We start from the raw sequence: 27,830 nt of genomic DNA, 5'->3' as shown, positions 1-27,830 counted from the left end.
ATGTATTTAATATAATCCAAGCAATATAATGTTATCTGAACAAGTATGCAGTTTACAGACTCTAAAACTATAAGATATGAGCCACCTGTTCTGGTATCAAAGGTCACCTATTGTGCTGTGTTGATATTGATAAGTTATTGATAAGGCTGTTGACTGGTACACAATAGCTGGTCATTGATTGCTAATGTTACACAGTCTTAGATTAAAATCAATTTACAAATAATTAATACTGAGCATTAATTGAAATTTTATTTAAAATTGAGGAAGAAACATGTCTCCTAACCTACTTGAGCCTTATTGAAGCATTTATTAACCCTCAAATATCAGTTATATGAAAATATATCAAAAATTCGAATTTGGTGAAAATGGATTTTTTAAACCCCTGTAGTTTAAAAATACTTGAGAGACACAGAACAAAAATTTGGAAATATAAAATATGGGTCTTGGGGATTACTGAAAAAAAATTTACAAGTTCCTAACTGCTATCCCACATTGGATTTCTTGCTACTGAAAATGACATGTTTTAGACATCGGCGAATTTCAAAACCCTATTACAGACAAACTAGGAATAGTGGAGACTTGGTAAAACTGAAATTGGTAGATATTTCTGTGTAGATTTGAATAACATTCTTAGTTTAAGCATTACTGCCACAGGCAAGCTTCCAGAATGAATTAAAAATGCAAAAAATGCAAATTTGTCTTTTAAATTTCCTTGTTAAAATCACCATCTAATATACAATGACCATTGAAATTCTAAGTTGAAGCTTGTAGTACAAGACATTGAGTCTCTCTGTGCAAAATTTTAGGTTTCTATCTTGCATAATAAAGATTATATTACACTTTGAAATATGTATGTTTTGAGCAAAATGCAAAAAAATCGAAAAATTAAAATGCCTGTATCTCTGAAACTGTTGGCGATAGGAAGCTCAAATTTTGGGGATTAACTTCTTTTAATAGTATCTCTGAGCCCTCCAAATTTCATTGAAATCTGAGATGGTTGAGCATAAATTTGTCAGATATTTGTTGATTTGGCATGGAATGACCCAATTATTAATCAATGTGTACTCCCACCAGTAACACACACCATCTCACACACATTAATATAAACATCACACAACATCTCTATATTTTCTCTATATCTATCTCGTATCTGTCTGCACACAGCACAAATCCCACTGTAGCCAAATATCTATAAAGACGCATATTTGTCTATACCAGGGCTTTTCAAAGTGTGGGGCGCGCCCCCCCTGGGGGGCGCCAGAGTTCTTCAGGGGGGGCGCAACGTGAGAGACAAAATGGATCGGTTTTTAGTACCTAAAGCTACAGAGAGTGAGGAGACAAAGTCTGGGCCAAGCAAAAAAAACAGAGCCTCCAGGATGTTGCGATTTGCAACTTCAGCGCAAATTCAACCAATCCCCGCGAATTCAGGGCGGTGTTGCAATTATATCCAATCACCGCAACTTTCCCGCAAATTTGACCAATCGTTGGCGTCGTCTTGAGGTGACGTCGACAAACTACCTTCTGCCTTACTTCCGTGTGTTCAAGAGAAGCAGCATGCGCGTCGTGTTGCCAGATTGGACGATTTCAGGTGCATTTTGGCAGGTTTTGAACATATTTTGGACTGGAAAACGTCAGCAGTATCTGGCAACACTGAAAGTGTGTTATGTTTACAGTGAAGGACTGTGTGCACTTTATTTTTTTTTTACTTAATACAAGAAGTTAATGGATGCCAACATTTTTGCCAAAATGGTATTTTATTTTCCATTGTTTAGGTAGCTTCAGCATCATACTGTGAGATTCTGTTCAAATTGTTTTTTTTTCTTCTATGAAGCCTGAGCCATTTATTTTATTAGTTTATAATTGTTTAATTTAGTCTTCAGGAGAGACTGCCTGCACACAGTACTAGTATTAATAGGTTTTTTTTTTCTTACATAAAAGCTAAGGCATTTATATTATATTTTAAGGTAACTTCATGTTGTGCTGTGAGGTTCTATGCACTTTAACTTTTGAACCAACAGGTGCATTTGGATAAGTAAAGCCTATTTTTCTGCATTTTTGTAGTCCTGGTAATCTTTTATATTGGTAAAGTTGTTTATAGGACCATTTCTCTTTGTTTTTTAATCAATAGTTTTTCAGTAATAACTTAATATTTAACATATCACTCAATTTTAATCACAAAAAGAGAAAATTGCAACAATTTCTCGCAACTTTCACTTCCTCCCGCAATGTAATCGCAACAAAAACCTAAAAAACACCGCAACTTTCATCGCAATTTTTTTGGAAAACCCCCCGCAACATCAGACATTTTAGCCCACAACAATCACAAAAAAGGCCCGCGGAATCCTGGGGGACTGGAAAAAGAAGGAAGTATGACCACGATTATTTAAAGTTTGGATTTTCATGGACTGGATCTGAAGATGCTCCACTGCCACAGTGTGTTGTCTGCCAAGAGGTGCTAGCTAACGATGCTATGGGATGTTTAAAACGTGTAAAACAAGATGTTTTAAAAAGCACAGATGTTTAAAATGTGAAAAAGAAAAAAATAATGTGTACAACAACCATTATTTTTTAAATACGAATGGAACATTAAGTATAGCAACAACAAAAATTGTAAGGGGGGGCGCTGTTGTTTATTTGCTCCCCGAGGGGGGGGCTGACTCTCCCACACTTTGAAAACCCCTGGTCTATACGGTTGCATTTACATGTAAACGAAGGTTTCAGTCACTGAAAACGGATACTTTCGAAAACCCCGGTGTGGCAGCGGGGGCGTGGTCAAGCGCCGGTCTGTGACAGGAGGGCGGAGTCGGGGAAGGTAAGTGGCAGAATCGCTTCACCTGAGTGTGATTAATCTATGTTTTGTGTGTGTTCTCCCCAGTAAACCGGGCTATTTAAGGAGGGAGAGCGAGAGCAGAGGAGCTCTCTCCACAACCCGAGGACCGGAATGTGTGTGCGTGCGTGTGTGGCTGAGAGAGAAACGCTTCCACTGAAAAGTGCAAATAAAAGAGTTTTGCGAACTCAGTCTCTGTCCTGCCGTCCTCTGTGCTCCACCCACATCTAGTGAACCTTTACACCCGGGCAGAGTGGAGATTTCTGGAAACTCGGGAGATTTCTGGAACTCTGAATTGTCTGAGGACAGAATTGTAACTGTATGTCTACAAAGTGAGAAAACTTGAAGAGAGTATAAGAGATGAATAACTTACATCCCAAATTAATCGCACGTTCAGGTAGTTCGTAGGTTGTTGTGTTGTTGGACTAGAGCATGACTATCTGATACCACCTGCTGCTTGAATGCGCGAAATGTTTATGTGCTACGGTAATATGCATCCCCGCAGAAACCAAATAGGTGGAACAAAAATCCAGCGGGCGGAACTAACATTTCATGGGACATATCGGTTTTATAAATTTTATTGTCCGGCCCTGGGGTGGCCAGGGCGGGGCCAAGGCGTGCCCTGGGGTGGCCAGGCCCCCCCCGGCCACCCCTTAGCTCCGCCCCTGGTTGATGATCAATGACCATGACAATTAAGACATTTAAGAACTCTGCCATCAGAAACATATGTAATGATGACAACCGTTCTCTGAATATCAGCTTAATATTTCTGTTATGGTGTGACCCTGTCATCAAACAGCTGTGCCAAACCTTTTAAAGGTAACACTGGATCATGAAAACTCTAGATTGTGAACAAGTCAATATGAAATCAAAAAAGTCTATATTGTGCAGCCATCTTGGATTACAATAACATGGCCACGACAGAGGTATTGCATGGTGCTTCCATCAATTTTATCATACCTTATGGTCTGAACTGACGGTGTGCAGACAGCCATAATTTTATCCAGAAGTGCACTTTTCTTACAACAAGGGCCTTCACTACTATGTTCATTTGCCATTGTTTGGAGCAGTACTGTACTTTGGCTGTCCAAGGAAATGACAATAAACTCTTGAATTTTGAATATAATAGGGTGGATACCAGAGGTGGAAAGTAACAAATTACATTACTCGCCTTACTGTACTTGAGTAGCTTTTTTGTGTACTTATACTTTTTCAAGTAATTTTTAAAGAGTGTACTTTTACTTTTACTTAAGTATGTTTTCTTTTAAGTAGTGTACTTCAGTACATTTTACATCACAACCGTACTGAGTAAAAAAATAAATAAATAAAAAATAAAAAAAGGCTAAAATGGAGAAGGGGAAATGCGTTCTGGAAATGAATCACGGGAAGGACAGTTGTCGCGCGCGAGAGTCTCACACAGACGATGGCGGACATGCACCGGCGCTTTAGGGGGGGGGGGGGCTTCGGGGGGCTCAAGCCCCTGGGCCACAGCCAATCAGGGGCCTTGTAATATTAATAAAATAATAAACTGTCGGAATTGTGGGCCTACATTAATGTACGGATAGAAATAAGGTTAGAAATAAATGAGCCACAGTAGCCTGCTGTAAGAGACATGGTGGATGTGGTTCGCGAAACGAACACCCACAACTGTACCAGAATAAAATGTAACAAAATGTAACGTCACGCACGAAAGCGCACCAAAGACTGCAGACTACTGAGACACAAATTTAGAGGCTTTGAAAGATGAAGCGTTCACATGTTAGTGGGGCGCATAAAAGGAAAAAAAAAGAGAGATGCAGGTAATGATAGAATCGTTGCCTAAAGTCACAGACTTTTTTAAGGTAAGGATCACCAATCTGTTCAGAATATCAGCTACTTATCAGTTATCAGCAGCTAGGCTATGTGCAGCTAGGCTAGATATGCTATGATCTGTCCAACAGTAAAATAAATCAGTTGTGATTTGAATACGTGTCGTGTGATTTGAGTTATAATCCTGTTAGTATAATAGCATATTTCGATGGGGATAATAAAATGTCTAAAACGGCATCTACTGAAGAAATTGATGAAAAGATTGTAGCCTATAATGTTCACAGTTCGGGCAGCAGACAGAGTAAGCATACTGAGGGGAATAGCAATACAAAGCTAGCGCAGATTCACATTTCTTGCTAGCTGTGTTGGGTGTGTTGTTAACCCGTGTGGATTTAAGTGAAATACTTGAGAAGTTCTGTGGTCAAGACAATGTTTTAAGGTAAGGACGCTTGATTATTAATGTTTGCCCGCCGTGGCTTGTTGACGAAAGGCCCACATGATTTTGCCTTATGCAGCTACTGCTAGCGTCATGCTTTGAACTAGGTTAAGCTCATTTGCGCTAAAGGATGGGTTTATTGAAGGACTTTGATGTAGCTAGTTTCTTTTTAAAAAATCGTATGCTCAAAACAGCATGCCCGTGTTCATCATGTTTAACTTTTTTCTTGATGGAGTGCGTGAAATATTGTTGCAAGTGGTATTTCGATGCAGTCATGTCAAAAAGGCAGTTGAATGCACGGTCTTATTCAAGGAGAAGGAAGACTTGCATGATGCTTGAACATAGATCGGTAAAATAGACCCTAGTAGGACTCGGTTTCGTGTATTTCGGTCTGTAGAGTTATGAGTTTGGCCGCTGTCCATGGTGTTTACGTTTCATGTGGCCGCCGAGCCAAGTACCTTCATCATCATCATCATGTTCCCCTGTCAAAAGTTAAACTCTTTAGGGGTGCTTCTGCTGTAGCAGTTGCAGCAGTTGCTCAAAGTTTGATTTGTCCATCATCATACGTCTTATCTGTTGGGTGTCTATGCCCAGCAGATTTTCCCATTTCGTCCATTTGTAACCATTTTTGTCAAACAGGAGCTGCTTTTGCACTTGGTTATTGCCCATCCGGCAAACGTGAGCAATATATTTTAGTTGTTGTACGTAGCAGGATAGTTTTATATCCTGGGTTCCTGTCAGTTTCCGGAGGTCAGCATTGGACATCTTGTAGCTCCAGTCTATATCTTCATTTGTAGTGTTCTTTTGGTCAGGGGCAATTTCGTTTATATCCACCTTTAATCATTTTCCTTAGGAAGCTGTGCCACACTACCTCAATTTTGTGAATTTCACTGGATGATAGTTGCCATGCCTGTGTGCTGTACAGGAGGCGAGATCGAACGCATGCCACTAGGAACTTTATACGGATTTTTAGTAGTATTCGGTGGTCGGTTAGAACGTGTTTCAGTTCATTCCATTTCATGAATGCAGCACTTATCCTAGCATGCAGGAAGTGTGAGGATTCATCACAGTTGCTGACATTATAACCAAGATATTTAAAGGTGCGGATGTTTTTAATATTAGTGCCGCCAAGGGAAATGATACTTGGTTTACATTTGATATCCTCATTGATGTTAAAAGCCATTGTTTCTGTTTTGACATATGATATTTGTAAACCAAAGCGGGTGTAGGTCTTATCATACAACTGAAGAATATTCTGAAGCTCCTCGATGGATCCAGCGAGTATGGCCTGATCATCTGCATATAGAATCTCTGTTATGCAACCCTCTCCTGATGCTCGTGCTTTCGTACGCATTTCTCTTGTGGATACCTCATTTGGAATGCAATATCTGAACTTGAAGCCTGTATCTGGGTACAGTTTTGATATCTCATGCTGTGCAATCCTGACAACAAAGTCCATATAGATATTAAAAACTGATGGCGATTCTAGGGCACCTTGTCTTGCAGTGAATGTTTGTTTTCATGCCGCCGAGCTATTTTTATGTATTTTATTTTTTAAAAGGACTTGTCTGTAGGTGTGTGTGTTTTATGTTTACAACACATAGGTCTACATTAGTGCACGCGCGCTTGTGTGGTTATCTCTGGCCGTGCCCCTGCATGAAAGTTACGCAGTATCACTGTCCTGTCCGTGGTAATAATCAGAACCGGCTCTGTAATAATAATGCGCGCATTCTTCTCTCCCTCTGTGGTCGGATGTGTTGAGCGATGTGAGCGTGGGCCTTGCGCAGCTACGCTGAGCCAAACGTAACCTATCGTAGGTTTCTAGGCTAATTACGCGCTTACACTGTAAATGCTTGACACGTATTGCAAATAAAATAAGAGTGTTTTCCTGGCCAACGGTAAGGGTAGGGTTGACAAGTAGCCTATGAGGGGCCTAGCCCCTGGGCCACGGGTGTTGATAAAGCGCCCCTGCAGACATGGAGGAGACCAAGGAACCTGTGGTGGACGACCCTGCAGAAAACGCAATTTCTTCCAGTAATGAAGTGCACCCCTGGCCCTACATACGTGATCACTTCAGCTTCGTAGAGAAAAGGGGTGACAGTTTCATTATGCAATGCAGATTATGTGTGCCCAAGAAGACAACCATTGCGGCATACAAAAATTCGACGTCTAATCTGCGCAAGCATGTTGAGGTAAGTATTGTCATTAATCACGGGTGCAGATAGAGGGTGGGACGGGTGGGATTCGTCCCACCCAGATTTAAATTCACCTCGTTCGGTCCCCCCCACTTATAGGGAGGAAAAAACGTCTATGCTGTCTTTCTTTGCATAAGGCAAACCTCACGGAAAAATCAAAAGACTAATTACCATTCAGTTTATTGAGGTGCACAGCAGTGTATACATAGTTGCAACAACTCACATAAAACAAAACAAAGACTGATATTCGGTTGGTTGAGCTGCGCAGACTGCACAGGTTGCGAGCTCGAGCTTGGTTGCTATGGTTACCCACAACAAGTTTGACAGGCATATCGGGGTTGGGGTTGGTTTGCTGGCAGCTTTGTTCCCCCCAGTTTTTTGTCCCCCCCAGTTTTTTGTCCCTCCCAGTTCAAAAAACATATCTGCGCCCCTGATCATAATGTTTCCTTTCCATAGTAAAACCAACAATAGGCTGGTTATATTCCAAAAATAGTGGATGGCATTGCTAATGTTGAAGTAGCAACCTGTTGGTACTGTAACATAACGGTAACTAGTCTGTTATTCGGTTGGCTAATCATGCAAGCAAGTTAGCTCGCCAACCTGACGTGATCAGTCCTCCTACCATTCTACATCCAACAGGCCAGAAAGGAATACTAAGCAAAACAAATAATGTTTGAATTGAATTGTTCAATAACACACAGTGCACACAGGCAAGCTACGAGATTTCGGTGCAACATTTCACTTTCATATTTTGTGTACAATGCTTTGTGTGGTCAGGGCGATGTAAGCGACATGACTGTGTGTATTGACCTTTTTTGTTTGTCTCAGTTTTAATGCAGCATTATCCTAAGCATTCAATTTGATACACTTCCTTTAAATAAAACATCTGGGTTGAGATGTACATATATCCTTGTTTCCTCTTCTTTTTCATTTTTGCACAACACAATGGAGGCAGAAAACACCCATTGTTAAAAGTAACGTTTTACTTTTACTCAAAGTACATTTTAAATGATCTACTTTTTACTTTTACTTGAGTAGATTTTTTGTCTGGTAACTTTACTTGTACTTAAGTAAAATTTCATCAGAGTAACAGTACTTGTACTTGAGTATAATATTTTAGTACTCTTTCCACCTCTGGTGGTTACTAAAACCTTTGCCACTTAAAGCTCCCCTCACTCCAGACCCCATCTCTGCCGCTCACTTAAGCAGGGTTGCCAGATTGATTTTGTTCATGTTTTTGCTGATGATGTCTGGGTTGCGAGTGAGAAAGTGTTTTTTTTTTCCTGGGTTGGGGAATTTAGGTGGCAGACCAGGTCGGACACTTTGCAATGATTTCAAGAATAAATAAAACTAAATAATAAATAAATAAACAACAGCTGTTCTATGTGGCATGGATTCATCATGAAACTTAAACTGCACGAGACTGTCATGTAAATGATTTAAACAAAAAAATTTTTTTTGTCCTGTTATGAGACGGAACGCACATAAAACATGCATTTTCCTTAAAACCATTTCAAGGTTATTAAACTATAAGTCTGGAGCACTGAATCTACTTGGCAACCCTGCTTTGGCGCGCACTTGTGCCGCTGTCCTCCACTTCAGTCCCATACTCAGAAGCTCCAGCGCTGTCACGACTCCTGTAGACCGATATTGAAGGGAGAGGGGAAAAAAATCTTATAATTTTAAAAAGGTCAGTTCAAATGCGCGGATTGCAGTCAGGATGTTTTTTTAGTAAGAGAATTCTCACAGTCCGACAATAAATCGGTGATCAGGTAGGTGCAATATGTTGCCTTTCGTTTTTAAAAACGCCGGAGCAGTTTGGAAAGTTTATAAAATTTAAATAATTTTCATTTATTGAATACAAATATAAAAGTTATTCACATGTATAGTTACTACTCCTTATTATATGTGTCCACTGTTTTTATATGCACTTTCAAAACATATGATTTTGTCATGGGTACAGTATCCTACATTATTATTCTATTTATCAGGATCTTTAAAAAATGTTTTAAAATAAGTAAAAAAAAAACAACCCACCCCTGTCCTTATTAACTACTACATGACGTCACTACACAGGAGACCCCAGTCACTGATGTTTTTTTCTTGCAGAGATGATGGTGCAGGAGGTGGACGGTTTATCAAGAACCCATTACTGTTTCCTAAAGAGGAATGCATCAATGCTGGACACTGCCATGGCAGGAGATAGCAATCAGGACTTGGTCTGCAGCTTAATGTTCCACAGTTTGCAGAACGGCATCTCGTGAAGCCTCAGGAACTGATCATATTCTGTTACTGCCTCACTGAAGAGGAGGAAGTGGAGTACAGACTGGAGAGACTCTCTGAGTCTATCCTTATTTTTTTCTCCTTCATGTAGACAAGCCTCGTGTGTATCTTTTTACATGTGTGCATATGTATACGTATGCTGGCATTGTGGCTGTGTATGCTTGCTTGGCCGTGTCATTTCCTGCTGATGCTTAAGTCATGCCTTGCAGACCGGATGTCAGCAGCAGCTGTTGCTTCCCACTGCACTTGAATGAGGACAATGCTCGCTTTGGCCTGTTGGCAGCGCTCATCCTGATGTACCTGTTCTGTGGGGCACTGGTGTTCTCTGCCCTCGAGCGCCCTTCCGAGCTGCGGGCACACCAGCGCTGGGAGGAACAGCTGGATAACTTCACCCAGCAGCACAGGTTGAGTGTGGAGAGCCTGCAGGCTTTGCTAAGGCACTATGAGGAGGCCTTCGTCACGGGCATCCGTGTGGATGCTCTGAGACCTCGCTGGGACTTCTCCGGGGCTTTCTACTTTGTTGGTACTGTGGTTTCCACAATAGGTCAGTTTTGTTTTGAGTCTCACGTCATTAATGCCCATTCATTTTCTATATTTTCTCAGTGACAAACACCAAGACTGAGTTGAACAGTTACACATTTTAAGATGCAGTTAGATATTTTGAAAGATAAAAAAAACAACTGTGATTTTCAGTGTTAGTATGCAACAGTTCGGGGGGTGTCCTTCATTTCAGGCTTCTGTTTACATTTTTTTCTGCCCTGAAATTAACTTTGCTCCACCCCTTTTCCTTTAAAGGCAACTAATAAGCCAAATGGGATTTTGACACAGGAGTGAGGTTGGTTAGCTGATGGTGGGGCTGAGACTTATTAAAATTCAGTGCAGTTGAAATTCCCCATATAAGCAGCAGAGAGTGCTACAAATTACACATCGCTACTTTAAAAAGCCATATATATCTGCAGTGCTGATCCATTGCTTATTTGCAGGTTTTGGCATGACCACACCTATGACGATAGGTGGCAAAGTGTTTTTGATATTCTATGGACTTATTGGTTGTGCAGCAACCATCCTGTTTTTTAACCTTTTCCTGGAGCGCATCATCACCATGTTGGCATACATCATGCGCTGGTGTCATGAGAGGCAGCTGCGGCGTGCTGGCATGGGTGGAGAGGAGGCTCACAGTGAGGATGACAGCCTAGAAGGCTGGAAGCCCTCTGTCTATTATGTGATGCTCATTTTGGGGGTTGCAGCACTGCTAATTGCTTGCTGTGCCTCAGCACTGTACTCATCTATGGAAGACTGGGATTACTTTGACTCTCTTTATTTCTGCTTCGTGGCCTTCAGCACAATTGGCTTTGGAGACTTAGTGAGTAGCCAGAGGGAGAGCTACAAGGCACAAGAGGCTTACCGACTTGGGAACTGTCTTTTTATTCTTATGGGTGTCTGCTGCATCTACTCACTTTTTAATGTAATTTCCATCATCATAAAGCAGACCCTAAACTGGATCCTGGCTAAGCTGGACTGCAGCAGGTTGCAGTGTCCCTGCCGAGGATGCACCTACAGAAGACAAGGCTCAGCATGCTGCTGTTGCTGCTTTCCCAGCCAGCGGCACAGCCAGCACCCCATAACTGGAAACGCCCGGCAGAGAGCACAGAAGCGCAATGCTGTACACCCAGCCCCCGCCAATGAGGCTGCGCGAAAGCAGCGCTTCACTAATGCATCAGTGGAAACAGTGTGCGATAGTGAGACTGATCCTGGCCTGGGGCCAGATGGAGGTTATCTCACAGGGCACAGACTCTCAGGAGAAATGATCTCTGTCAATGACTTTATGGCCAACAAGGTTTCTCTGGCCATTCTGCAGAAGCAGCTCTCAGAGACCGCTCATGGAAACCCAAGACAGAGCCATGTTCGGCAGAATGGCTTTTCTGTTGGAGTGGGAGCCTTCGCTATCATGAATAACCGCCTACAAGAGACGAGTGTCGACAGGTAGTTCAGTCACAGTGGATCATAGCATCCAGCATCGTCTGGTGCATTTTCTTGGATGGGCAGAATAGAAAAGAGAAAGATTTAAACATTGTTAGATGCTAGAGGAGTGGTTTAGGAGGAATACTGAATTTAGACAATTTTATTCAGTCAATATTTAGTCTGTTAAATATGTTTCATGAAACCCAGTTACTATATATTAGCGTTTAGCATTACTTGTTTGAAAGAAAAATTAAACATACACAATTTCCCCTCACACCAATCATCCAAGATATGTTTGATATTTGACAGTTAGGTCTTTAGTCTTGCACTGGAGCTAGGCTAATGTAGCAAAAAAAAAAAAAGACATTTTCACCTAAATACTTTGGTATAAATATCCACAAACAACATCCAGTTCCTCAGTGATTGCACACAGATTTGTTGATGTGCTTTAGGACACAGTGGGACTTTCCATGGAGCTGAACATGAGAACATTAGTTGACAAACTGAAAAATTTCCTTACCTTAGTTTGGCACCATTCCATTTACTTGGACCCAACCCAGTTTGAAAGTGGAATTGTACCAGAAAACTGGAAATTATATCTATAATAATTCGACTTTGAATGTAAATGGGTTAATGCAGACTATAGCTGATGTCTTCCAAAATAGTTTGTTTAAAATTGACATTACATAATTATGTGATTTAAAGCAGTGGTCCTCAGAGTGAAGGAGTCCATGTAACACAGCCAGGAGATCTGAGATTTCCTCTTCTTCTTCTTCTTCTTCTTCTTTTAATTTAGTTACAGTGGTGGAAATCACAGCCCACCATTATCAAGGTTATTATATTTATTCCTGACTTCTTATAGTTATTAGGGTATTTCACTGATCATGTGGATTTAATGTGTTTATTCCAAACCTCCATATTCCATTGCACTTAGGGCTAGCAGTAAACATGAACCTAATGTGTTCTGCTTATAATAAGCTGCAATAATTAGACACAATATTATTGTACACATTTAAATAATATTCAAGAAATAAATCTGTACTGATGGGGTTTGTGGATTTACTTTTACAGTTAAAGGGATCCCTGGCTACAAAAATGTTGAGAAACCCCTGACTTAAACACGTATGTGAATATTTTGCAATTAATTTATAGGAATAAATGGTGGAAAATACCAACATGTAGCTCCAGTGCAAACCTAAAAATCAAAACATGGCTAATCAACTACATTTTGATCTACGTTAATGCATACGTTATGCTACATTTTGATCTATGTTTTTTATATATATATATATATATATATATATATATATATATATATATATATACACACACACACACACACACACACACACACACACACACACTAGTAAAAGTTTTGGACACACCTAATTCTTTATATTTTTCTTTATATTTATTAATTAAAAGACACTTCATGTCTTAAAGTAATGATGGACTGTTTTTTCCCTTTACTTCATTGAGCAGTTCTTTACATAATATGGATTGCTACAGTTGTAGAATATGGTTAGTTACTGTATTTTTATTATTTACTGTTTGATCTCAAACACAAGAAGACAAGAAATTACACTATTTAACTTTTGAGGAGGCACACCTGTTAACTGAAAAGCATTCCAGGTGACTACCTCATGAAGCTGGTTAAGAGAATGCCAATAGTGTGCAAAGCGTCATCAAGGTGGCTACGTTGAAGAATCTAAAATATGAAACATATTTTTTGTGGGATTTTTTTAGCACTTTTTTGGTTTACCACATAATTCCATATATTTTCATATGCTGTTTCATAGATTTGATGTCTTCAGTAATGTTCTACAACGTAGAAAATAGTCAAAATAGAGTAAAACCTATGAATGGGTAGGTGTGTCCAAGCCTTTGACTGGTAGTATATATATGTATTAAAAGGTAAGATCAAATTATTAAAAGTCCTCATTTTGGGATGTGTATTAAAGTCCAGATCCTGTCTAAGTTAGAAATATGTCTAATTAGGTAAGTAGTTAATTTATAACACATCACAGACACACTTAGTGTTACATGATCATGATGTTGGTGTACATGTGAACAATTGTCTTCTACTTAAAAAAGACTCGTATTAAAGTTTCACATCTGATCTGAGTGGAAACGCTAAAGACTGAAGCACTGCAATTGTATCAGCTCATCCGAGAATCACTTTGGACAACTGAAGTGATTGGTTTATACTGTGAGTAATCAAACTGGGCCTCTGGAGAGCTCCTTCAGCAACCCTTCAGGAATACAGACTGATTTACGAGAGCTGTGGAGCCACCATCGTGCCACTCTCAGAAAATTTAAAGACACTTTATACATTATTTAAGTCCAAGATAAAAATGTACATAGAGCTGTATTATATTTAGAGATGGAATGTAAAACATGCAGATATTGTAGATATTATGTTGTACTATGTTATAAATAGCTTCTAATTTACCCACTAGTACCATATATCTGCAGAATGAACACTTTAAAACACAGAAAACTGATTCATGGGCATTTTGCATGCTGTATTTCTTCTGTAGCCTGTGTGCAGCTTGCACATGTTCCCTTCCTTGTTTGTTGTTTCACTCTGAGGAACACTGGTGGCCCCATTGTTCAAACAGCATCAACAGGGTAATGTTACCAAACACAGAGTATTCTCATGACGTATTCAGGAGTGTAAAATGAGGAATTATGCTCTGGTGCCCCCTTGAGGCTGAAAGTTGAGATAGTGTAGTGATCACAGCCATGTTCCTCCAACCCACACCTTATAACAATGATAGTTTATAAGAGACCAGTGAGCCTTTAACTCATTATAAATAACTAAGATGCAGTAGTAGTACCATCTTCTACTACATCTTTAGCAGCTTTTATTAAAATGTCAAGATTTTAATTAGTTCAGTCAGGTGTTCTTCGACTGCGTGAATACAAGTCCCGAAATTATTATCCAGCATCCCACAGTTTGATAATGCTGGTTGGTTGATTATGTTATAAAGTGTTTGTACCACAACAGTATTGAATTCTCAAAACTGACTCAGAAGTTGTCTGTGAAGGTTAAGTCATCCAGGTCATCATAAACCATAGGTGCTAAAGTAGGCAACTGGACTTGCTTGAAATTCTTGAAGATGTTTCACCTCTTATCCGAAAGCCTTCTTCAGTTCTGTCTGATGAGTGGGGAGTTCCAGGTATTTAACCTCTAGTGGACCAAAAGCAAACCTAAGGAACTCTCCTTAGGTCACATTGAGGTCACGTTGAGGTCACATTGGTCGTTGACACTCTCAAGTTATCCTGTAGGTGTTAGGGTTACTGGAGGCCAGGTGTGAATAGTATTAGCAGTCTAGAGGGTCATTAGGGTGATCATTAGGGTCGTTGGCTCTCTCCACCATCATGTGAGTCATTGAAGTCAGCTGAGTCTTCATGTGGATGTGTATTCAGTATTCTGGGAAGTGTGCCAAGGACTGCATTGTAGGTGGCTCATAAGTGGTGTCTCAGACCACCTCCTCTGCTCAGTGATGGTCGTTTCAGGTTCAAGAAGATGGCTTCTTTTAGGCTACATCCACACGACAACGGCAGTGAGATGTTATTTAAAAATAGATCGCGTCCAAATGGGCAACGATCAGTAAAATATCAGGTCCATATGGCAACGCAACGCTTGCTGAAAACGATGCAATACACATGCCACACCTCTAGGGGCACTGTAAGACGGTCCCTTCGGAGACACCAGAACAATAGAAGAAGTAAGGACGCATGCGCATAAACTATTATGCCCGAGACTTCATATTAGCCACAAAGTCAGGAAAATCTGTTCGTAAAATTACATTATAATGACCAAATACAATGAAAAGTATTTTTCCAGTCTCACCTGTGAAAGGTAATCCCATGTGATCTCATTTGGACGGCAAACCTGTTGGTACAGTTAAACGCAGCTAATCTTTATTCTCCGCTTTGACCTATCCAATATGGCGGCGAGGATGACGTATGATTCTACGCGGAAGGCGGCGTCTTTAATGGTCCGGAATAAATTGAATACTACACGTTGATGGATTAATTTGTTGTTTCTCACCTGTGAACGGTAATCCCATGTGATCTCGTTTGGACGGTAAACCTGTTGGTACAGTTAAAGGCAGCGCATGAATCTTTATTCTCCGCTTTGACCTATCCAATATGGCGGCGAGGATGACGTATGATTCTACGCGGAAGGCAGCGTCTTTAATGGTCCGGAATAAATTGAATGCTACACATTGATGGATTAATTTGCTCCTCTACACCCTTTTTGAGGAATGTATTGTAGGACTAAAACCAATATCTGAAGAGGTGAGATCGCTCCTTTTTTTCCCCTATTTTGCTGGTGGGATTGACTCTGCCCTAAGGGCAGAGTCTCTCTCTCTCTCTCTCTCTCTCTCTCTCTCTCACTTTGCACCATTACACAATAAATATTCACAGTGAAAATATTTTGTAAGCGCGTTTCATGAACCAAGTTATAGGATTTGTTGACAACTCGCATCGCATCGCAATGAGAAGATCATTGGCACTACTGGTGTTAAGAATCAGACCATTTCATAAATGAATATTTTGCTGTAGAGCTGCAGTGTTTGTACAATTGCATGTTTTTGCTTCACTATTACTGTCACTATTCTGCTTCTTGCATTACTACTGTGAACTAACACTGAACATAATAATAATAATAATAATAATAATAATAATATCCAAGCTCGTGTTTCACTCTCACTAGTGCTCTGTAAGGCTTTTTCCTGGTGATATCCTGGTGATATTCGTTACACTTCTACCCGGTGTGAAGCACTCACAGTCATGTGGTTATGACATCATCGTAAACAAATCCATTCTACTCATCCAGACGACTTCACAATGGCAACGTTTCCAGATCTTTCCACTCTGGAACCCGTTCTCAAAAAGATTGCGTTTTGGGCACCCAAAACGCCAGTGCCGTGTGGACGCCAGGCCTAAACGATAAGCAACTGTATCGGAGTCACCTGAATCCGTTGCCGTGTGGACAGGGCCTTACTCCTCTTTCAAACTACCTGTCTTCTCTGGCTAGAATGCGTACATTGCAGTCCTGAAACGAGTGTCCTTTGTTATTGAGATGAAGATAGACTGCAGAGTCCTGGCCTGAGGAACTAGCCCTCCTATGTTGAGCCATGTGCCTGTGAAGCAGTTGTATCGTTTCCCCAATGTACAGATCTGTGCATTCCTCACTGCATTGAATTGCATACACTACGTTGTCCTGTTTGTGTTTGGGTATTCTGTCCTTAGAGTGGACCAATTTTGCCTCAGGGTGTTACTGGGTCTGAAGTGTACAGGGATGTTGTATTTGTAGAAAATCCTCCTGAGTTTCTCAGATAGTCTAGAAATGTAGGGAATGACAATTTTGTTGCTGTTTTCTTCCCTGTCCGTTATGTTTCTTTTTCCAGTCTTGATGAAAGCCCAGTTGGGATACCCGCACTTCTGAAGCATTTCCTTGATGTGTTTTTGCTCCTTCTGTTTTCCCTCTACCATTGTAGGAATATTCTGAGCCTTGTGACGTAAAGTCCTAATGACCCCCAATTTGTGTTCCAGTGGGTGTGAGAGTCAAACACTAGGTACTGGTTTGTGTGTGTATGGGTTTCCGGTAGACCTCGATGCTAAGGCTTCTGTCTTGTTCAATGTGCATGCTGCAGTCCAAAAAGGTTAGGTTGTTTCCAGAGATGTTCTCCCAAGTGAACTTGATGTTGATATCCACTGTATTGATGTGGTCTGTGAAGGCTTCCACCTCATGGGTTTTGATTTTGCCCAGGTATCATCCAGATACCTGAACCAGTGGCTGGGAACAACTCCTGAAAATTGGTCAAGGCTTTGTTTTCCACTTCCTCCATGTATAGATTGGCCACTATAAGGGACACCGGTGAGCCCATGGTGCATCCATGTTTCTGTCTGTAGAAACATTTGTTGAACTGGAAATAGGCGGTGGTCAGTTGCAGTTGCAGACCTTAAGCTAGACTCAGATGAAACCATGGTTTCCTACGATGTCACTTCTCTTTTTACCTGCATTCCCACCACAGAAGCAGCTGAATCGGTTAGGAAATGACTTCTTCAAGAGAGCATCTTACCGGATGGAACAAACCTCACCATGGACCACATTTGCACCCTACTTGACCTCTGCCTGACCACCATCTATTTCAGGTCAATGAATGTTTCAAAACCCATGAGGTGGAAGCATTCACAGAAGACATCAATGCAGTGGATATCAACATCAGGTTCACTCGGGAGGATGTCTGTGGAAACAACCTAGCCTTCTTGGACTGCAGCGTGCACACTGAGCAAGACTTCATGACTTCAATGACTCACATGATGGCACAGAGAGCCAATGACCCACAGATCACCCTAACGACCCTCTAGGCTGCTAATACCATTCACACCTGGCCTCCAGTGACCCTAACACCTACAGGATAACTGAGGTGGGGTTTACATTAGACCGTATCAGCGGATCATCAGATTAACATTTTTAAAACGATTAGCGTGCACACAGCAACGCCAATACACGATTCGCGTGCACACAGCAACGCCAATACACGGATACGCTCGGCTCCGCAGGCATCCTGCGCTCCAAATCACTCTGCCATGAACAGTGAGTGCCCTCTGGAGGGTGCGCACTCCAGCCCTGTGCAGCTCACAGAGCTCGCGAGTGAAGCGCACGAGCAGTGATTCGGGACTGAGCTGCTGTGTGTGTGATCCCAGTGCATATCGGGCATGTGCGTCACTTACCACTTGCAAGTGGAAGGATGGCAAGCCTAAAGACAATCATAACTACACAATGGGCAGTATTTTCATCAGTATTTGCAGTATTTTCATACTTTTATACTCTTTAAGGAAAGGTGATACAAGGCGGAAGTCCGCGCCGTTTTTCAGCAGTCACGTCACATGACCAACGCCAGGGAATCAGGAAGGTGGATGTCACAGTGACGTTGTCCAATGACGACGCCAGCTATAGCTCAGCACAGCATATCCGCGTATTCTCAATGTTTACACAGCACCGGACCAGACACGATCTGGATTGAATACGTGGACCCTGGTGGATTCCCATTTCCCGGCGTTTCCAGGCGTTTTAATGTAAACGGACAGTGCATCCGCGAAGAAAACGAGACAGATATGGTCTAATGTAAACCTGGCCTGAGAGTGTCAACGACCAATGTGACCTCAACGACTCTCCTTAGGTTTGCTTTTGGTCCACTAGAGGTTAAATACCTGGAACTCCCCACTAGTTTGTATTCCCATAACTTAATTTCAACCAATCAGGTTTTAGATTACATCAGAAATTAGATGTTGCCCCTTAAAGTAACATACAGTGGTGCTTGAAAGTGTGTGAACCCTTTAGAATTTTCTATATTTTTGCATAAATATGGCCTAAAACATCAGATTTTCACACAAGTTCTAAAAGTAGATAAAGAGAACTCAGTTAAACAAACGAGACAAAAATATTATACTTGGCTATTTATTTATTGAGGAAAATGTCCAATATTACATATCTGTGAGAGGCAAAAGTATGTGAACCTTTGCTTTCAGTATCTGGTGTGACCCCCTTGTGCAGCAATAACTGCAACTAAACATTTCCGGTAACTGTTGATCAGTCCTGCACACCAGCTTGGAGGAATTTTAGCCCATTCCTCCATACAGAACAGCTTCAACTCTGGGATGTTGGTGGGTTTCCTCACATGAACTGCTCGCTTCAGGTCCTTCCACAACATTTTGATTGGATTAAGGTCAGGACTTTGACTTGGCCATTCCAAAACATTAACTTTATCCTTCTTTAACCATTCTTTGGTAGAACAACTTGTGTGCTTAGGGTCGTTATCTTGCCCACCTTCTCTTGAGATTCAGTTCATGGACAGATGCCCTGACATTTTCCTTTAGAATTCGCTGGTATAATTCAGAATTCATTGTTCCATCAATGATGGCAAGCTGTCCTGGCCCAGATGCAACAAAACAGGCCAAAACCATGATACTAACACCGCCATATTTCACAGATGGGATAAGGCTCTTATGCTGGAATGCAGTGTTTTCCTTTCTCCAAACATAATGCTTCTCATTTAAACCAAAAAGTTCTATTTTGGTCTCATCCATACACAAAAATTTTTTCCAATAGCCTGGCTTGTCCACATGATCTTTAGCAAACTGCAGACGAGCAGCAATGTTCTTTTTGGAGAGCAGTGGCTTTCTCCTTGCAACCATGCCATGTACACCATTGTTGTTCAGTGTTCTCCTGATGGTGGACTCATTAACATTAACATTAGCCAATCTGAGAGAGGCCTTCAGTTGCTTAGAAGTTACCCTGGGGTCCTTTGTGATCTTGCCGACTATTACACGCCTTGCTCTTGGAGTGATCTTTGTTGGTCGACCACTCCTGGGGAGGGTAACAATGATCTTGAATTTCCTCCATTTGTACACAATCTGTCTGACTGTGGATTGGTGGAGTCCAAACTCTTTAGAGATGGTTTTGTAACCTTTTCCAGCCTGATGAGCATCAACAACGCTTTTTCTGAGGTCCTCAGAAATCTCCTTTGTTCATGCCATGATACACTTCCACAAACGTGTTGTGAAGATCAGACTTTGATAGATCCCTGTTCTTTAAATAAAACAGGGTGCCCACTCACACCTGATTGTCATCCCATTGATTGAAAACACCTGACTCTAATTTCACCTTCAAATTAATTGCTTATCCTAGAGGTTCACATACTTTTGCCACTCACAGATATGTAATATTGGATCATTTTCCTCAATAAATAAATCACCAAGTATAATAATTTTTGTCTCATTTGTTTAACTGGGTTCTCTTTATCTACTTTTAGGACTTGTGTGAAAATCTGATGATGTTTTAGGTCATATTTATGCAGAAATGTAGAAAATTCTAAAGGTTCACAAACTTTCAAGCACCATTGTACTTCCTTTGGAGTCATGAAGCTGGACACTGCAGCAAGGTATGTGCAGTTAAATATTTTTGTCAAGCAAAATTTGTGTTTTCTACTTCGAAATCCACCTCCATTCTATGGTGTAATGTATGCTGGTGAATTCCGGATATGTTAGGAATTAAACCATATAGCCTAGGGTTACCATATATAATATTATTTATTAAACTTAAATTATGGAGGAAAAACATGTAAGGATTTTTTTCAAAATGGCCAGATGAGGAAAGCTAAGACAGTTCAGGTTACAGGTATTTTCTTGTGGTTTACAAGAAACCACAATAAAATTGTTTAAAAAATTTGTTAAAAAATGTGGGAGGGGGAGGGGCGGCACGGTGGTGTAGTGGTTAGCGCTGTCGCCTCACAGCAAGAAGGTCCTGGGTTCGAGCCCCGGGGCCGGCGAGGGCCTTTCTGTGTGGAGTTTGCATGTTCTCCCCGTGTCCGCGTGGGTTTCCTCCGGGTGCTCCGGTTTCCCCCACAGTCCAAAGACATGCAGGTTAGGTTAACTGGTGACTCTAAATTGACCGTAGGTGTGAATGTGAGTGTGAATGGTTGTCTGTGTCTATGTGTCAACCCTGTGATGACCTGGCGACTTGTCCAGGGTGTACCCCGCCTTTCGCCCATAGTCAGCTGGGATAGGCTCCAGCTTGCCTGCGACCCTGTAGAAGGATAAAGCGGCTAGAGATAATGAGATGAGATGAATGTGGGAGGGGGCGGCACGGTGGTGTAGTGGTTAGCGCTGTCGCCTCACAGCAAGAAGGTCCGGGTTCGAGCCCTGTGGCCGGCGAGGGCCTTTCTATGCGGAATTTGCATGTTGTCTGCGTGGGTTTCCTCCGGGTGCTCCAGTTTCCCCCACAGTCCAAAGACATGCAGGTTAGGTTAACTGGTGACTCTAAATTGACCGTAGGTGTGAATGTGAGTGTGAATGGTTGTCTGTGTCTATGTGTCAGCCCTGTGATGACCTGGCGACTTGTCCAGGGTGTACCCTGCCTTTTGCCCGTAGTCAGCTGGGATAGGCTCCAGCTTGCCTGCGACCCTGTAGAACAGGATAAAGCGGCTACAGATAATGAGATGAGATGAGATGTGGGAGGGTACCTGTATGAGGATTAAGCTTATTTCATTCCTTCTTGAGAATGGAACTGTTTTGTCAAGTCAGGTTTGGGTAAACTGACATTTTTCTATAGGTGGGTTGCATCCGACATCACATCCGCCTCATTAGATATGCAAGACATGAAGTGGTGGTCAGCTAAGCTCACTGTTCAAAAAGTGTTATTAGTGCCTTGCCAGTCGTTAAAATGCCCTACGCTTGCGTTGTTTTGGGCTGCTTGAATCAAACAAACCATGAAACTGATAAAAGTTTCTTCTGGATTCCCCATGAAGTGATAAAAAGGGTGAAAGAACAAAGAATTTTACCAAAAGATGATGAGAAAGGTGGCTCTTGAACCTTTTGCTGCGATGGAAGGGAGCAGACTCAAAGAATGCTCAAGTTTGCAGTGATCACTTCGTGAAAGGTTTGTAAATTCCTCATATATTTTCTTTAGATTTGCAAATCACTTTTCTTGCCATTTTCCGTTATTTCATGATGTTTTGAAGTTCAGGAGACGCTTAAGACCCCATCCACACGTAGCCGGGTATCTGCTAAATCGAAGATATTTTTCTACGTTTTGGCCTGTCATCCACATGAAAACACATCAAAAACGAATATTTAAAAAAACTCCGGGCAAAGTGAAGATTTTTGAAAACTCCGTGTATGCCTTTTCGTGTAGACAGAGATAACCGGAGTTTTGCGTTTTAGAATGTCACAATCTGCGCCAAAAAAATGACAACAAATCTGCCCTGACGTCAAACGTGCGACCTTTGTTTACTGCAGAAGCCAGATTAAGCATGGACTTAAGCTAGCCGCACACTACGGCGATCCACGCGGTACCGAACCGACCCATTTCAGAGCCGACTCCCGACAGGGCACACACATATCCCCCGACTGTTGACGAGTGCAGTCGCGATTGAAGCGACATGTGACAACTTAATAGCTTTGTGATTGGCTATTGGATATAGTTACTGTTAAATCCAACACTTGAAGATGCTACAGGCTGAATTACAAATGACACAACATGGAATATGTAGCGCACTATCTAGGCTGCATGAGCTATTATTTCCAACCTTAAATAGTGCATTTATATAGGGGAGTTAAAGCAATTTGGAATTCAGCCACACAACTTGAGCAGAGTGGCTTTCCAGCCCACTGTGTCTATGGATAAAGCTTCAGTCTATGGAATTACAGTATATACCTGCATTAGGTGCTACCAACACGTATTTCTCGCGCTAGAAATAGTGTTTAATGATGTCACGTGTTATATGCGAAAGATATGATTGGCTATTGCTAGCGACTCTCGCCGATCAGTCTGGCTCCCGATTAGTTTTTCGAATCGGCTGTGAGATGAGTCGGTACCATCGAAAACTAGTCTTTACGCCTGACTCGCGACTTCAGTTGGCTCGGTACGCTGAAAATCGGCGTAGTGTGCGGCTAGCTAAAGAGTAATGGATCGGAGTAGTGCCTTGAAAGCGTTAATTATTGTGCAGGTGCTATTTACATGTTTAATTTTAGAAGCCCAACTACTGCTCCAAGCGCACAGGCGATGTGATTAGGGGGTAGGATTTGGGGAAATAATGCCATCTACAGGTTTGGAATGCTTATGAATGTGATTGAAAACGCAGATGTTCGGTTATGTGTGGAAGGGATTTTTTTTGAAGACGAGGTGGTGTGGATAAAACATTTTTATAAACGGAGGGGGGGGAAATGTTCGGTTTTAAAAATACCCGGCTACGTGTGTACATGGCATAAGTCCTCAGATGCGTTTTTGTTTACGGTTTGATCTTGGTCACCATATTGTAAACTAATGTGCATGTTTTCACTTTATTTATCAGGATGTAGATAGGTAAGATTATCAAGATGATCCACGTAAACACAAAAGCAAAGCTCACAAGTTAACAGCATGAAACTGCTTACCTAGCCATGCAATTACAGTGAGCCGTGATAACTTCTCCATCCTGTTTCACCAATACAGGTCTTTAAAGGGGTTTCTGTTGATCTTTGTGAATTATTTACCTGGAAGAGAAGAGCAGGGAAGATTGAAAATCAAGTGGCTGTGGTTTGTCTACACCCAATACTAAAACTTGTAGCGTCCTAGCAATCATTGCAAAAATGCGTACAAAAAGCCCAAACATGCCTACTATACATAATGAATAAACAATACAGGATTTATCGTGGTGTGTCTTGATCCCCCAATCTTTATCCCAGCCACATATACTGTAGAAACTTCTACACCTCCATGCTCTTGCAGGTTTTCATCCATTTGTCCATATAGAAAGATGTCTGCAGCACCAGGTAGTTTGAGATGTTGGGGAACTCAACAGATGGATAATTTTCCAACTCATAGGAAAAATCCTTCCATGCTAACATGTAATGATCTATCCCATTGAAAAGAGCAACTTTCTGAAGGTATCTTGACCTCTAATTGGTCTCTAAATTGTGAAAATAGGCAGAGACAGTTTCACTGGCTCTTTGCATCATGGCAGCTAAATTGGTTTGCCTGACAACCACGTCATTCACTGGAAGTAAACTCGCAAGCAAAAGTCGCATGACTGAATACAACCTATAGCTGTATTAGCATTGTGTGTTCATACAAGTCATCTGTTACAAGTTTTGATAATAAATATAAATTAAACATGTAGGCCTAGGTATTTTATTTTTGTTCCATGTCTCCCCACTATGTCCCAAGTCTCCCAATATAATGTCCCATATCTCCCCTCAATGTGTCATGTCTCCCTGTAAAACATACTGACAGAAAAAATGAAGCCTGAAGGCCAGTATATGTGACAAGCTGAGAAACTAATGTTGTGGCAAAAGGGTATAGTAAATACACTCTAATGCTTGGGTGGCCAACCCGCGGCTCGCGAGCCGCATGCGGCTCTTTGCCCGGTGTCATGCGGCTCTTACGTTCATATCGAAGTTTGTGTTTGTGTTTTTTTTTATGTGCGTGTGCACTTTGCTTGAGTTCAGTATGGTATTTTCATCAAATGCATCTTCGCTTTGCTTGGGTATATTACGGTATTTTCAGGTCATGTCAAATGCGCATGTGTGTGAGATAATTGCTAAGATTTTGGGCAAGGTGCATCTTGTGTCAAGTAGCCTCTCAAAATGGTAATGAAAAAATGCACAGCAAAACGAAAATATGAAGACGAACATAGGACATTTTTAACAGAGTGGGAGAGTTTATACTTTTTTGTTGAACGTAATGGCAAGCCATTCTGCCTTATATATCAGTCATCATTAGCTCATTTCAAAGCAACATGCATAGTAAAGTGCACACAATATTGATTGCTGTAAATGACTGGCCTGTGGTATTAGTACTGACTGAAGGAGTAAGTTTCTCTCATGTTGGCATGTGACATTTACTATTAATCTGGCTGAGCAGAGATGAGTGCGTGAGCGTCTGTGAGGGAGGGGCGATGTTCATGTGCGGTCATGTGTATGGTGTGGCTTTTTTTTGGTAATGACCATGAGTCCCACTAAGCAGCATGCATAGTAAGTGCACACAATGTTCATTGTTAAAAATTACTGGCCTCAGCCTGTGGTCTTAGTACTGTAGGAGTAAATATGTTGGTGTGTGACATTTACTATTAATCTGGCTGAGCAGAGGTGTGTGTGTGTGTGAGAGAGAGAGAGAGAGAGAGAGAGAGAGAGGAAGGGATGGGTGATGTTCGTGTGCCCATGTGTATGATGTGGCTCTTTGCGGTAACACAGTAAAAAATGTGGCTCTTGGTCTCCAACTGGTTGGCCACCCCTGCTCTAATGCAAAATGAATGTGACACTACCTGCAAAGACTTTTACACAATCTTCAAAAGCTGAAAACTTATTCCAAGTCTCCCCACTCTTCCCTGCTCATTGTAACAACTTACAGTGGTGCTTGAAAGTTTGTGAACCCTTTAGAATTTTCTATATTTCTGCATAAATATGACCTAAAACATCATCAGATTTTCACACAAGTCCTAAAAGTAGATAAAGAGAACCCAGTTAAACAAATGAGACAAAAATATTATACTTGGTAATTTATTTATTGAGGAAAATGATCCAATATTACATATCTGTGAGTAGCAAAAGTATGTGAACCTTTGCTTTCAGTATCTGGTGTGACCCCCTTCATCATCATCATCATCATCATTTTCTGTGGGTGGTAGAAGAGAGCAACTGGACTTGTTTGAAGATTCTTGAAAACATTTCACCTCTCATCCGAAAGGCTTCCTCAGTTCTGACTAATAGGGAGTATCAGGTATTTATCCTCTCATGGATCATAATAGAATCAGAATTCTGATTCTATTATGATCCATGAGAGGATAAATTCTTGAAACATTTTCAAGAATCTTCAAACAAGTCCAGTTGCTCTCTTCTACCAACCACAGATTACTATGTACCTGGATGACTGAGAATCTTCACAGACATGTTTCTACGCACTTTGGGATGAGATCCCTTCGACTGGTGCGGGAGTATGAGAGGACTTCCAGAAAACTGGCAGACATCTTAGCCAGAGGGGATCGTTCATTTTTGTCAACCTGGAATGACCATCACTGAACAGAGGTGGGTGTCTAAGACATCTTTTATCAGCCACCTACAATGCAGCCATTAGAATTCTGATTCGGATTCTGTGATGATCCATGAGAGGATAAATACTTGATACTCCCTATTAGTCAGACAGAACTGAGGAAGCCTTTCGGATGAGGTGAAACGTTTTCAAGAATCTTCAAGCAAGTCCAGTTGCTCTCTTCTACCAACCACAGATTACTATGTACCTGGATGACTGAGAATCTTCACAGACATGTTTCTACGCACTTTGGGATGAGATCCCTTCGACTGGTGCGGGAGTATGAGAGGACTTCCAGAAAACTGGCAGACATCTTAGCCAGAGAGGATCGTTCATTTTTGTCAACCTGGAACGACCATCACTGAACAGAGGTGGGTGTCTAAGGCATCTTTTATCAGCCACCTACAGTGCAGCCATCAGAATTCTGATTCAGATTCTATGATGATCCATGAGAGGATAAATACTTGATACTCCCTATTAGTCAGACAGAACTGAGGAAGCCTTTCGGATGAGAGGTGAAACGTTTTCAAGAATCTTCAAGCAAGTCCAGTTGCTCTCTTCTGCCAACCACAGATTACAAACATGTGTTGTGAAGATCAGACTTTGATAGATCAAGTCAAGTTTGTTTGTATAGCGCTTTTAACAATAGACATTGTCCCAAAGCAACTTTACAGAATCTGAATGACCCAAGACATGAGCCAATTTTATCCCTAATCTATCCCCAATGAACAAGCCAGTGGCAACGGTGGCAAGGAAAAACTTGATAGATCCCTGTTCTTTAAATAAAACAGGGTGCCCATTCACACCTGATTGTCATCCCATTGATTGAAAACACCTGACTCTAATTTCACCTTCAAACTAACTGCTAATCCTTGAGGTTCACATACTTTTGCCACTCACAGATATGTAATATTGGATCATTTTCCTCAATAAATAAATGACCAAGTATAATAATTTTGTCTCATTTGTTTAACTGGGTTCTCTTTATCTACTTTTAGGACTTGTGTAAAAATCTGATGTTTTAGGTCATATGCAGAAATATAGAAAATTCTAAAGGGTTCACAAACTTTCAAGCACTACTGTATATTGGGACGTTTATAATGCGTGTAATTGTTGATGTGGTGAAGTTTTCTGTAAGGAGCCGTTTATTTAACATTTATGGAAGGAGTCTCCACAGCGTCAGAGCTTTATAATAGTCAGAGTTAAAGGTAAAGGTGTAACTTTGACGTTTTCAGACACAGAAAAGTCTTCAGGACAGAGAAGTGTATACTTTGTGGTTTAACAGTAATAGGACAAGATGTGGGTTGTTGTTTTTTTGTCTTAGAAACAAATTGAGAGAAAAATGAAAAGCTGGTGAGGGAATAACTATTTATAGCTGCTAAGACATAAGTGGCAACATGGTTTCACAGATGTTCAACAATGTTATATGTAACTATAAATTTATAAAAAGTAACAAATTGTTAGCCTTGAAAAATTGCTGCGGTGCAAGAGAAATAAAACATCACAATTTGCTGTTTGCAGAAAATAATCAATTTTGGGGTGGTAATAGTAACTTGTGTTGCTTTGCATCGCACTAACCTGTTGCTGATTATTTTCCTCTAACTTCACACCCTGTCATGTTTTGAGGAGGATCAAGTGTTTTCTGAGCCAGTAAAGCTTTGAGATGTGTCGGTCAGTGGGTCCTCATGAATGGAATTTTGAAACCCTGGGATAACTGTGTACTACTGA

The 27,830-nt window shown here is 41.1% G+C and overlaps 1 protein-coding gene across 1 annotated transcript; it reads left to right on the top strand.

Moving 5' to 3' along the window:
* Positions 1–9,748: 9,748 nt before the first annotated feature.
* On the top strand, positions 9,749–11,537 carry kcnk12l (potassium channel, subfamily K, member 12 like). Its single transcript, XM_060935040.1, has 2 exons — positions 9,749–10,094; positions 10,534–11,537. Exons 1-2 carry the CDS (start codon positions 9,749–9,751, stop codon positions 11,535–11,537), a joined length of 1,350 nt encoding a protein of 449 aa, XP_060791023.1.
* Positions 11,538–27,830: the final 16,293 nt, after the last annotated feature.

Source organism: Neoarius graeffei, chromosome 12, assembly GCF_027579695.1.
Source record: "Neoarius graeffei isolate fNeoGra1 chromosome 12, fNeoGra1.pri, whole genome shotgun sequence".
Classification (NCBI taxonomy): domain Eukaryota; kingdom Metazoa; phylum Chordata; class Actinopteri; order Siluriformes; family Ariidae; genus Neoarius; species Neoarius graeffei.
This window is presented reverse-complemented; position numbering and strand designations above follow the sequence as displayed.

What these genes read in the sequence shown, in the direction of transcription:
- kcnk12l (XM_060935040.1), top strand. Translation starts at nt 9,749, where the DNA reads ATGCCTTGCAGACCGGATGTCAGCAGCAGCTGTTGCTTCCCACTGCAC. An exon ending in TACTGTGGTTTCCACAATAG is followed by an intron (nt 10,095 to 10,533) that starts GTCAGTTTTGTT and finishes GCTTATTTGCAG; the next exon opens with GTTTTGGCATGACCACACCT.